The sequence below is a fragment of the Dermochelys coriacea genome, chromosome 9 (genome assembly GCF_009764565.3).
Source record: "Dermochelys coriacea isolate rDerCor1 chromosome 9, rDerCor1.pri.v4, whole genome shotgun sequence".
NCBI classification, from domain to species: domain Eukaryota; kingdom Metazoa; phylum Chordata; order Testudines; family Dermochelyidae; genus Dermochelys; species Dermochelys coriacea.
In genome coordinates this window covers 80357798-80370354 of record NC_050076.1, presented here as the reverse complement: position 1 = coordinate 80370354, position 12557 = coordinate 80357798, and the positions used below count along the sequence as shown (strand labels likewise).

At 43.8% G+C, this 12557-nt stretch overlaps 1 protein-coding gene across 6 annotated transcripts in view; it reads right to left on the bottom strand.

Annotated features, from left to right (window-relative positions):
• The window catches only part of OPHN1 (oligophrenin 1), a 133221-nt gene that overhangs the window by 7925 nt on the left and 112739 nt on the right, over positions 1-12557 (bottom strand). For all 6 annotated transcript variants that reach the window (XM_038416333.2, XM_038416332.2, XM_043492032.1 and 3 more), the window contains 4 exons: positions 10801-10906; positions 8845-9004; positions 2004-2151; positions 92-403 (listed from right to left, as the gene is read on the bottom strand). In XM_038416333.2, the coding sequence (XP_038272261.1) occupies positions 92-403; positions 2004-2151; positions 8845-9004; positions 10801-10906 (726 nt within the window). The remainder of the gene's footprint in view (positions 1-91; positions 404-2003; positions 2152-8844; positions 9005-10800; positions 10907-12557) is intronic.

The window sequence follows — 12557 nt, the reverse complement described above, 5'->3', positions numbered from 1 at the left end:
TCACAAAGTTTGTTGCGATTTCTGCAGTGCAACAAGATGGGCGAGAGTTCCATCCAAGGTCAGCTGAGACCTCCCAAAGCAGAAAACTTACCCTCCTTGCTGTATATCATGGGCTTCAGAGTAGGCCTCTTAGCATGGACAATGGAGGTCTTTAGAGCAGTGGTGCCAGTCACCACTCCATTTGCGGCCTTGTTGGCTAGCTTAGCTCCCCCATCCTGCAGCCTGGACACCAGCTTTCCCACAACCACCTCAGAGTACTGTTCATGCTTGCTCTCTGAGTCAGGCCTCCCAGGATCAGCCTCCCCTGCTCTCTGTGTAGGCAGTCTACTGCGATGTAGCGGCTTGGGGGCTTCTGTACTATTAGAGATGATGGTGCCATTAGGAGTCTGATCACGGGTGTCACCTGTGAACCGAAGGAAAAGGGAATAAATACGATGCACAGGTCCTGATTTTCACAAGTGCTCACTCAGCACTCGCTGCTCTCAACGACTTTGAAAAATCAGGCTCAGAGTGTCTGTGATAGTAACTAGAAATTAGCAAAACTGTATGGTCTGCTTTCATGATTCACACTGAGTGCAGTGCAAAAGGTAAACAGCTTGCACTGGTGGTGAGAAATACGTGATTGTGAAACATTATTTCAGTTTCACTAATCTAAGGTGAGAAAAGGAAATCTACTGATGTACTTTTAAAATCTATGATTTTTAGAGGGACACTGTTGACTTCAATTTCCTAGTCAATTTAAAAAAAATATAAAATAAAAGTAGTTTCTGGTAATACACTTGCCCATGAATCCCCCTGACAGTTTTTGTGGTTTTACTACCATGTTTTCACAGTTTCGCAAATGTTTTTATTTTCCCTGTTGCTGTGTGAAAGATCCATACAAACAACAGAGTGCACCATAGCGAAAGTGACTGCACTACAGTCCCTGACCTGCAAGGTGTGAACACCCTGGTCCTGAGTCAGCAAACATTTAAGCACAAGCTTAATCTTAAGTACTTGAGTAGGTCCACCAACTTTAAGGGACTACTCTAGTGCTTAAAGTTAAGCGTGTGCTTAAATGAATTGGTAGATTGGGCCAAATGCTCAAACTTGCAAGTTCAAGTCCAAAAGCACAAAGTAAACAAACTGAAAACAAAACAGAGAATTATTTTTTTCCTAATTTCTTTCAGCGACAGGAGTAACAAGTAATGATCTTAGGAGTAACTTGTAACCACAACTGGTAAAACATCTGCAGACAGAAGCATGATTAGAAATGGACTGTGCCCCTTCAACATGACAGCAGTGTGCCTCTGTATTAGTAAATACTTACCAACAAAATAAATTCAACAGGGGAAATGCTTTAATCAGGGCTTGTTAAGCAATGACTCAATTCCTTGCTCTTATTTTTCTTGCGGTGCCTCACTTGATTCACCCAGAATTGCCAGTGGCTCAGGCTCATCACGAGCTCTCTCAGTTTCGAGCTCTGTTCAGTACAAGGTAAGTCAATCCTAGGGCTTAAAGGAAGCACTGATCTGCTTCGCTTGACTGCACTCCATGGCTCAGCACTGCTGGAATTGATGCTAGATCTGCATCTCATATGCTGTGCTAGAGAAGATACTTTTATTTTTCAAAACTATGAACTTATTTACATTACGCTGCACTTTATCTGTGGAACTGTGAGGCCCTTTCCAATGGAAGAGCACGGTGTTTAATTTAGATCTCTGAAGTATCAAGCTATGAGAAAACCCTGCTTCAAAATAGTTTAAGAGCTGTTAGATCAGAAGCAGTCTAAATGCAGATATTTACTCTCCTTCCACTTTCTACAAGGGGACAAAACCCCCGAACAACCCCTCTTCCCCACCCCACACGTTAATGCCCTTGGAAATGTGATGCTGTTGCTGCAGTTTCAAATCCATCCCTCCCCCAGTGAGTGGGAAGCTGGGATCCAGCGTACAGTGCCAACAAAAGAACTGTAAGAGCTGGAGACTGAGGTGGTAGCGGTATCAGTGAACAGCTGAACTGACCTTGATTTTCTTCCAGGGAAGCACCATAGAAGACAGGTCTTTCCCTCAGCGGGCGCTTGGAGATTGTGATGGGTTTGTGCCTTCGGGCAGCTACCCTGGGAGGAGGCACTGGGGGGGCAGCACTGTCCTCAGGTGGGCTGGAGTAGATCTGTAGGGAAGAGTGATTTAGAAGGATATGATTTCAGTTGATCCTCTGCTCTGCTGTTACTTGACACTCACTATATTGGGCCAATCAGGCCAGACTCCTGGGGTTTTCCCATAGCCCCTTAATCAAACAGATTTTTAACTAGAAGTCGTCCTCCAATGGATTACATTTGACATCAAGATTCAAAGCTCTGAACAGGAAGGAAGAATGGTCTTGGATTAAAAGCACAGATCTAGGAACCAAGAGACTAGGGTTTTATTCTTGACTCTGACCCCGACATGTATCTGTGATGCTGGGAAATTCAGTTGGCTTCTCTGTGCCTCAGTTTCCCCCTATAAAATTGGAATTACGTTATTTCCTTCCCTCACTGAGGTATTGTGAGGATCTATTTATTCCTATTTGTAAAGGACTGGAAGGTGTTATAGAAGGACAACCTCTTATTACTGTTATCATTGGATAGGCAATGTTAATCATTTAAATCCGAAGAGTCGACTTTGGATTTTTTGCAAAGCTCCTGCTATGTTTTGAGATCTGCTGATCACAATTCATGCACTCCCTTTCCAAAGGACAGACTCCCACCCCAAAGCCATGTGACTCAAGAGCAGGGTAATAAGGGAAATGCAGCTCACTGAGATAAAGTATATACCTAGATATCAGTCCTAAACTATGTCCAATAAGCTCTGGGTGCATTTGACTGGGGGAGCTGCAGAGGAGCCATGTGCAGCTCAGCAATCCTGGAGTTAAGTTTACATGTCACCCAGCTTAGTTTAGAGCTGTTTTAGGGTTGCTCTAAACTATGCTGGCTGAATACCTGTCTCCCCTGTCCCCATGGGGCTGGTAGGAGAGCCAGGGATCACTAGAGTGCAGCAATGTTCTAGTCACACTCCCTTTCTTCCCAGCAGCTGCCAACAGCCTCTCTACACCATGGCTAGGAGAGGGGATAACATTAGGATTGCCAACTTGGTAATATTTAAAAACCAGACACTGCAGCAGGAGTGCTGGAACCTCCCCTGCCCCCTTACTTCCCCCGAGACCCCACCTCTGCCCCGCCTCTTCCCCCCATAGGTCCCACTTGTGCTCTGCCTCTTCCTCCCAAAGCCCTGCCCCTGCCTGCCCCTTCCCCTCGAGGCCCCGCCCCATCCACTCCTCTTCCCTGTCGCTTGCTGCTTTTCCCCTCCCGGCATCCCCCAGCCCAGGTCAGGAGGGACTCGCATGCAGAGCCGGGGCTGGGAACGGCAGCCACCCGACACAGGCAGGAGGCAGCCCCGGCTGAGCAGGGGCTGGTGCAGGTGATGACCTGCCGCCTCCCCTCCTCCCTTGCCTGCAGTAACCAGACTTTAGGTGTCTGGTCAGTAGACCTGACCGGACACTGTCAGGTCCCCTTTTCGATTGGACTTTTTAGTCAAAAACCAGGCACCTGGCCACCCTAGATCACATATGAGCTGGCTATGACAGTCCTACAGCACCTAGAAATTCTCCTGTGCTGAACAAATCCCTAGCTGTCTGCTTATACCAGCTTTTTCGTCTGTTTGCAGCATCGGAGCAGCACAAATGTGGTGGAGCAAGATTCAGTACAACCACTGAGCTTTGGGGAAAGCTGTGCATTACTAACTGTGTTCACTAGGCTGCTATGTCTCTTGGTGTGGGCTTTTTTCTAGACAGATTTCCTGTTATGCAGCTTTGCACGCACCCACTTCAAAAACTGAAATGCTAAACTAGACAATACTATAAAAAAACCCCCTAATAAAACATGCCTTTGCACATGATGGCAGGGCATATTAACCAGGCTTCAAAGCAGACAGTTGATGAGAAGAGCAAATTTAATCTTCTGCATAAATCATTCAAACAACCCCCAACAACACATTAGCATCAAAAGAAACCATCAGACCCATGGCTGCTCAGTTACTAATTTGTCTTAAACAATCGTTGATTAATAAATCTGGTTCCCTGTCATACTGGTCATCCAGCCCTTACTTCTGACTTGTGTGGTTTTAATTTAGTTGCTCTCATTTATTCAGGTGCTTTCTTCACAGTTGAAGAAGCATTGATTAACCTTTGGACAGGCTTTTGAAGACATAAAATACTATATGAAGGCCGCAATCCAACTGCTATTGAATTCTTTCCACTGACATTACAGGGGATTAGATTGGGCGCTAAATGCTCGGTTATTGTATAGGCCGGGAATGGATGGCCCAGGGCAACTGTAATGGGATACAGAGATGTTCCCTTTTAGATCACTGATCTAAACTTGGCCTGGGTTGATAGCGACCAAAAATCATGACAATCTGACAGTTAAGTGGCCTGTGTGGAATGGATTGCTAGTCACGGACAAGAATCCCAATCATAAAAAATTTCATAACTGACATCTTTGCTAGCAGCATTGGCAGAAAGAACAGAAAATGAATGAAGCCTGGAGACTAAACCACTTTGTCACTGGAGAGGGGACTCTCACTGCATGGGGAAGCATGCTCGGCCACTGCCCGTTCTGCACCTGTTTTTGGTTCAGGGATTTTTGGGGTGTCATTCACGCATGTTTTCAATGTAATAATCACTTTTCCCCCTGTATAAAACAATGTCTTTGTTAGAAAACTGATTTCCTTCCTCTTTCAAATCAAGAGAAATTCTGTGAGGTCAAGCAAGTGGGATGAGACAGTGTAACACTCTCCAGCTTCTTTTTCCTGAATCTTCTTGGGTCATGAAGACCTGGCAGAATGTATAAAAGTGATGAGAGGTCCCAGGCATCTCTGCAATCAGATTCCCCAAGGGTCTAACTTAAAATACCAACATGTGAGCAGTAGGGAGCATGATCTCTCTCTACTGACCAAGCAAGTACAGGGATGTAATAATGTAATGGCATTAACCATTTCTCAAACTCTCCAGTCAGTTTGGTACAAATGCTGTTTGTTAGGATTGGGCGTGTGCTGCTTTTTCCCATCTCTCTTTGTATTCAGCCTGAGCGATATTCCATGCTCTGCAGCTGTATGCACACAGCTGCCTCTCTGAATTCAGGGCAAGAATTCAGAAATCTCTTCCAAACTCCAGTCTCTTGGGTTTGGATCTTTTGCTTTGAGATCCTGTGACATAAAGCAGCTGTCGACATTTAATAGACTCTGACTCGAGTGGTTCTGTTCTTTGCAGATGGTGATACTTTTTCTCCATCCTAGAATATAAAGGTCCAGCATGTTCCCTTTGCCTTGATACCAAGGAGGTTTCTTTGGCATTATTAGCCCATGATTTAAAAGCACAACTTTGGGAGTCATTAAAATAGCAGAATAAGGATCAATGAATCAATACTAAGGCAAGTTTCACAAAACCTGTCGAAACGCCAACCTCTTTCCTGTCTGCAATGTGCTAAGGAAAGTCACCTCATGGCTCTTAAAGGAGGAGTACTTCCAGCATCAACTCTTACACCATTACCACAGAGAGACAAATGCAGGAGATGCTTTCTAGCTTGATATGTAGGTGCTGCTGAAATATGCAGCCATCCACAGCTTTCCAAGATGCTGACACAAGCCCTGCTTTCTTTGTGTATTTTGAAATGAAAATCAAATTTAAATAATTCAGAAGTATAATGATATTGACCCAACCTCAGCATTAGACACTAAAGTTCATACAGCAACAGGAGTTATTTCCAGAGGAATCAATTTTTTAATTTAGCTGTGGCATGGAAATTTAAGCTGTTGAAGCAATAATTACCCAAACTGACTTAGTGAATTTCCTTGTCCTTAGAGTCTTCAAACTGCGCTATATAAATAATATATCTATTTTACTTCAAACTCATTTGAAGTATTTGCTTATATGTCAGTTGAAGATATTTTAGACACTGAAGCTGTGTTTATAAGCTCAGTGTAATAAAACATTACTAGCTTAACCTTATCATTGCAGAAATTAAAGGCAAGGAAGCAGAAGTCTGTCTTAATTAAAATTTCATTCTAGAGCTTGGAGATGGCAGAGTAATCATACATTTTCCCTGGCTCCCCTCTGCAGGCCATTATCTGGACTGCAAACTCTATAACACAGAAGAGAGAGAGGCCATACTGTAGTGCATAATGTGAGCATTTAACTTATAATCAACTAGCTGTTCAGCTGCAAGAGCTTGCTACAGAATGGTTTCAATGAACTGTAGTGAGACCAAGGTGTGTTATTTTCACTGTCTTCTTGTCAATTTCTAAATCCAACTAAAATTGTCCAGCAGGTACTCAAATCTCCATGGATTCATCCATTCATCCATCCATCCAAACCCCAGCACCACAATCTATGACTCACTCTTCTCTTCTGATCTCTGCTCTACCTCTGACCATATGCCCACCTTCTCAACTACTGTGCTCCTTCACATTTGACCTACTCTCCCCTCCCCTCCCTTCCCCTCCCCAGTGTGTGTGTGTGTGTGTGTGTGGGGTCACTTTTCACTTGTGCTGATCTGTCTCACGGGAACTCTTTCTCCATCCTCCTCAAAGGCAGGTAACTACCTCTCCTTAAAGCATGCTTTACAGCTTTCCTCTTCTCGTATGATGGACTTTCTCTGTGAAGTATTCTGTGATCAAGGGCACTAAGTAAAGATAAAGGGCCAAATTCATCCCTGGTAAGTTGTGCTGTTATTCAGGAATGAATCTGACCCTAATACCTTGTACTGAATGCTGCAGCTGATCAGTTTTCACATTTTATTATAAAACTCAATTATATTCTTCCAAACCACCCCCCAAAAATACCAAATGATTAAATTTATACCAGATATTATTAGTGACAAATCACTAATACATTAGGTAGCGGAATACTCTACATTCCAACACAACAGAGACAGCCATGATTGACATCGGCTTGCTGGTGGGAGTGTGTGTGTGTGTACACGTTTTTGTATAGCACCAGGAATAAGCATAGAATATCAGGGTTGGAAGGGACCTCAGGAGGTCATCTAGTCCAACCCCCTGCTCAAAGCAGGATCTATCCCCAGCTAAACCATCCCAGCCATGATTTTGTCAAGCCTGACCTTAAAAACCTCAAAGGAAGGAGATTCCACCACCTCCCTAGGTAACACATTCTAGTGCTTCACGACCTTCCTAGTGAAAAAGTTTTTCCTAATATCCAACCTAAACCTCCCCCACTGCAACTTGAGACCATTACTCCTTGTTCTATCATCTGCTACCACTGAGAACAGTCTAGATCCATCCTCTTTGGAACCCCCTTTCAGATAGTGAAAGCAGCTATTGAATCCCCCCCCTCATTCTTCTCTTCTGCAGACTAAATAATCCCAGTTCCCTCAGCCTCTCCTCATAAATCACGTGCTCCAGCCCCCTAATCATTTTTGTTGCCCTCCACTCGACTCTTTCCAATTTTTCCACATCCTTCTTGTAGTGTGGGGCCCAAAACTGGACACAGTACTCCAGACGAGACCTCAGCAATGCCGAATAGAGGGGAATGATCACATCCCTCGATCTGCTGGCAATGATTCTACTTATACAGCCCAAAATGCCATTAGCCTTCTTGGCAACAAGGGCACACTGTTGACTCATATCCAGCTTCTCATCCACTGTAACCCCTAAGTGCTTTTCTGCAGATCTGCTGCCTAGCCACTCGGTCCCTAGTCTGTAGCAGTGCATGGAAGTCTTCCGTCAAAAGTGCAGGACTCTGCACTTATCCTGGTTGAACCTCAGCAGATTTCTTTTGGCCCAATCCTCTAATTTGTCTAGGTCCCTCTGCATCCTATCTCTATCCTCCAGCATATCTACCACTCCTCCCAGTTTAGTGTCATCTGCAAACTTGCTGAGGGTGCAATCCATGCCATCCTCCAGATCATTAATGAAGATATTGAACAAAACTGACCCCAGGACCGACCCCTGGGACAATAATGAGGCTCCAATAATGAGGCTCCAATCCTAATTGAGGCTTCTGGTGACTACTGTAATACAAATATTAAATAAAGGTCCCATGAAAATGAAAACCTTGGTGCAACTTTAAATATGGAGCTGCTATCAATACCTCCATAATTAAATAATAATAGCGTGAACTCTTTCAAAACTCTGTATCAGCAGCTGGTTCTTTCCGCCAGTTCCACTGTCTAGAGCTTTATGGGCAAAGTATTACTCTATACAGAACTCAAAAATGTTAAGTGTATGCTGAAACTTGCACTAAAGACTCACCCTCCAATTGGCAGCTCCTCTCTCAAGAGATCACTTTGAAGTGCTGCCACATGTGGCTTTCTTCAATTTTTAGTTAAAAAAATCCCTATCCAAAAGGCAACTTGTTTTATTGATCCTTTAGGAAGTCACTGAAGAGAGACTTCACTTAAGAGTAGTTCTACAGTTACCTATTTTGGACCATATCAGCTGAGACCTATTGTCCATACAGTTTGGTTTTCTGTCCCCGGTCAACACCAGTTACTTCAGAGGAAGATGTAGAACTCCCATAGTGTACAGCTATATAGCAAGTATCCCAGTGGGGAATTTCTTCTGTTAAAGCCGTGAGTGCGGCCCCTTAAGAAAGCCAAGACTTTATGAAGTAACCAAAGGAAATTGTGAAGAACATGTATTGTTACAGCTTTTCTTCCACTTTGTGCATCTCTGAATAGTACAATTAAAACCATAAGGGGAATCCAGCAAAACAAGCCAGTGCTCCAGACCACACAGCGCAATGATTCACAAGGACTTGATAGAGCACTAGTGAGCTTTTGAGGCAAGCTCTTGAGGGCTGGCCCCATACCTTGTCAAAGTGCTCGATGAGGATCTCAACCACAATGTTTTGGAACTTGATATTCATCATGGCAGCGACCGTGTCCTCCTGTGCCCGCATAAGGGTGGGGCCGAATATAACCCCCATGTTGGATGGGGACATCAGATTCTCTTTGCTGTGCTCACACACGCTGTTGGCATGGGTGGAGGAAAAGAAAAGAAAAAGATGAGATTAGAAGACAATGTGAAAGGCCATTTAAAAATTGCAAGATTAATTAATTCAATTTCCTCCAAATTGTAAAGCAGAACTAGTTTTCCTGTGCCCGTGAAGCTGGTCATAAAACATATCTGGCTGCGACAAGCACATTCTTCGGCTGTGCAGAAAGCTTGAGAGTGCGATGTACTGGTATTGGTATTTGATCCCTTCAAATGTCTGGCTCCTCTTTTAGGAGGATCACTACCCCAGGAATCACTAGCTGTCCGTGCTACATGCATGTTAAGTGAACCAAAGAAGAAGAACTGCATACAAGGATGGAATCTCTGAAAGATTTCAGAGAGATCTCTACGGTATCGTTTTTCTAAAAGTGTCATGGCTTTCAAGAAACAGAGTGCTATTTATGTAGCTGTGTTTAGATTTCAGTGCCATATGCAGCCCCACTGAATAGCACCAACTATGGAATAATTTATAGGCTAATCTAGGAAGAGACCACACAGTATTCAGGTATAGAATTGGAGTCTGAACTTCAAGGGCTGGAAGCAGAGATATTCTGATGCTGAGCTCTGAGTTTTACTTCTGCCACCTACCTCCTATTGGCATTTATGAGATTTCTGCCACCATAGACAAGGTGGGGAATAGGGCCCTCAATGCAAAACTCTGTGCAGGCAACAACAGAGATACTATTAATAATGGGTCAGCCTGACTGTAAATGGTGCCTAAAAAATGGGAAACCTTGCCCCTTCTGCAGAGAGGTTTTTAAAAAACATCCTGTCTGCCAAAGGCTAGCGACGAGTCCATGTACCAGGACCATGTATCCAGCCTTCTTACCCCTGAAATAGAGGGGTTACGACCAAATAGCACCAAGATCCAAATCCCCATTTGGAGCTGCAAAATAAATCCCTGTCCAGTGTGGTTTTACCAACCCAAACCAGCCCTGTAAATGTCGCATTTTGAAAGTGGCTCTTCCAATTTGGCCAAAGCACATCCTTTCAATCTGCCGGCTTGTCCCTCCCCAAACCATGTCTGTTACTGAGCAGAACTCCAGCATCTTTCCCTCCCCATGAGCTTCAGCATGGCTGGCACAATGAGCACTGCCAAGAGATGACTCTCTATATGATTCCCATGTGAGATGAGGATACTAGGTTCTGCACCTTGCATCCTCACATTCACTGTGAAAGGAGGGCAGGAAAACAGCAACTCCAGTGCCTTCACCATCAATGGACCGATTTTCATTGGTGCTGAGTGCTCATGGCACCAGCTGAAGTCAAACAGCAACAGGTGCCCAGCACCTCAGAAAGATCAGCTCCTAACTGGACATTAGGGAGGGCTTGAAGGCTAATGTGCCTAGCACCAATGCTCCTCAAAGGACAAAGCACATTGAATCCATAGTACAAGAAGTGCATTCAGTATATGCTTAATCTCCAATCCCAGGGAACAGGGGTCTTAAAACTGCTCCAAAATTCCAGACATAATGTTGTTGCTAATTGGGCTGGCCAGACACTAGGTTTATAGCTCTGGTCTGTTAGACCATATTATCATATAAAAATTATTTTCTACTTGGTGCTTCTCATAAAGCAGCCATTGAATGTAAGTGGCAGGTGGACAGGGGAATATCAAATACAGGGATAGCCACACAATTTGGGCAGTATATTCCCAGCTGTACAATAGTTGTCAAGGCTTAATTAATTTGCCAGAGAAACAGGCTGGCTTTTCTGACTCCCTTTTTTTATTTCTCTGGTTTAACAGGAATATTTACTGGATTCTGCTTACTTGACCAGGTGTCGTATGAGGAGTTCCAACATCTCTCTATTCTTTTCAGGTAGTTTATAAACAAGAGAGTGAATGGCTCCCAGCCTGTAATCCAGGTTCTCAGACTCTGGAAAGAAACAAGAGAGAAGTTTTTGCCTACTGCTTAAAAAAATAATCTGTGTTATTCCCTGAGGTGTGGGGCTAGCCTGCCAAGAGCAAATGAGAGCAACCTGGAAGAGATTACACAGCAGCAAGGTTATCATCAGGAGAAATGAAGTGACGTGGAAAGAGGTGAAATCAAGCTTAAAAGGAGCTCAGAGTGGGATTTTTCAACTGAAATGTAGTGCTGGTGAAATGTGCTGCATGAACAGAACCGATACAGCATGAGCAGCCGCTTTCCTCGCACACCAACCCTAGGTACCTCAGCCCAGATCTAGCAAAAGCAGTTCTAGGGCCAAGCGAGTAATTCAGGCCCCTCTGATGAGACTGTTATTAGCATAGGTACTTAGTACTGTACATGGGGGTAAAATGCACAGGATTAATAAGCATCCAGTCAAGAGGCACAAACCAGCCTGGAACAATAAAATACACAATGAACACAGAACAGAGTGTGATCTTTATAGTTGGAAAACTGCATGGACATTTCTGAAGGAGGGTAAGGGAGGGGGTTAATATTTCCATCTACCCAACTATAATCGGTATAATAAGATAGAAATCTAGTAACTCTTGGGTTTGAGCACAGTCATCTGGAAGAGGAGAATTTTTCTTTAGCAGAACGAGAAGCAACATTAATAATTTTCCAAGGGCCAAGGAGGTGCCAAGCTGCAGTTCCATGGAGCTGCAGGTGCTCACCACCTCAGGTTTGAGCCCAATGTGTTTTCCCCAGATATAGGACATTTTAAGACACCATCCTCTCTTTTATTAAGAAAGTTGCTTAAGTAACTGCATACCCAGGCTCTCTATTTCTGCACTTCTGCTCTAGATGTAATTAGGAGGGTGCAGCTACTTTAAAATTATGAAAGATAATTTGCAAAGAGACATTTTAGCAGGATTGAAGATGACCCAGGTTTTAAATGAGTCTTAGCTCAGATTCTGCCCTGTTAACATACTCATGCTATTTGCCTGACCTTTGTCAGTTTGGTCTGTTACTTAGCACTAGCTGCTCCATCAGAAAAATGCATTTTGCATACTTGAAGGTATTATGGGTTCAGCATTCCAGGACAAAACTCAGTGCCAAAGAGGGACATCTGAGACACTGCATGGCCACTGGGGCCTGTCACCGTATGTCTCTATTTACAATTTAAAAAAACATAAAGCTGTCAGGAAATAATTCTGCTAGCACAACTGGGCCAATTCCCTTTTGATACATATGATATAGACACACCCACGTATATTTTAAAAGATCCCCTTACTCCATGCCCCACCTTAAGTGTCTCTGAAGGGATCCAGACCCAGGCACACACAAGTACACTGTAATATAAAGGACAATGGGGACGAAATGGAGTCATCCTTTTAGAATGATCCCTTCAAACAAACTAAGAAACCGGAAGCAGGAGTGAGGCTCTATTATAAGTACAATGGGTCAGATCCTCATCTGGTGTAAATCTATTGAAGCTCTGCCAATTTACTCCCACTGAGAATATGGCCCAAATGGGTCAGGGACATGATCCTGAAAATGCTGAGTACCCTCAAATCCCATGGCAGGATTGATCATCATTCAGTGATGCACAGAGACTCTCTTATGACTTAGCATCCCAGCAAGTGAATCATCTGATTTT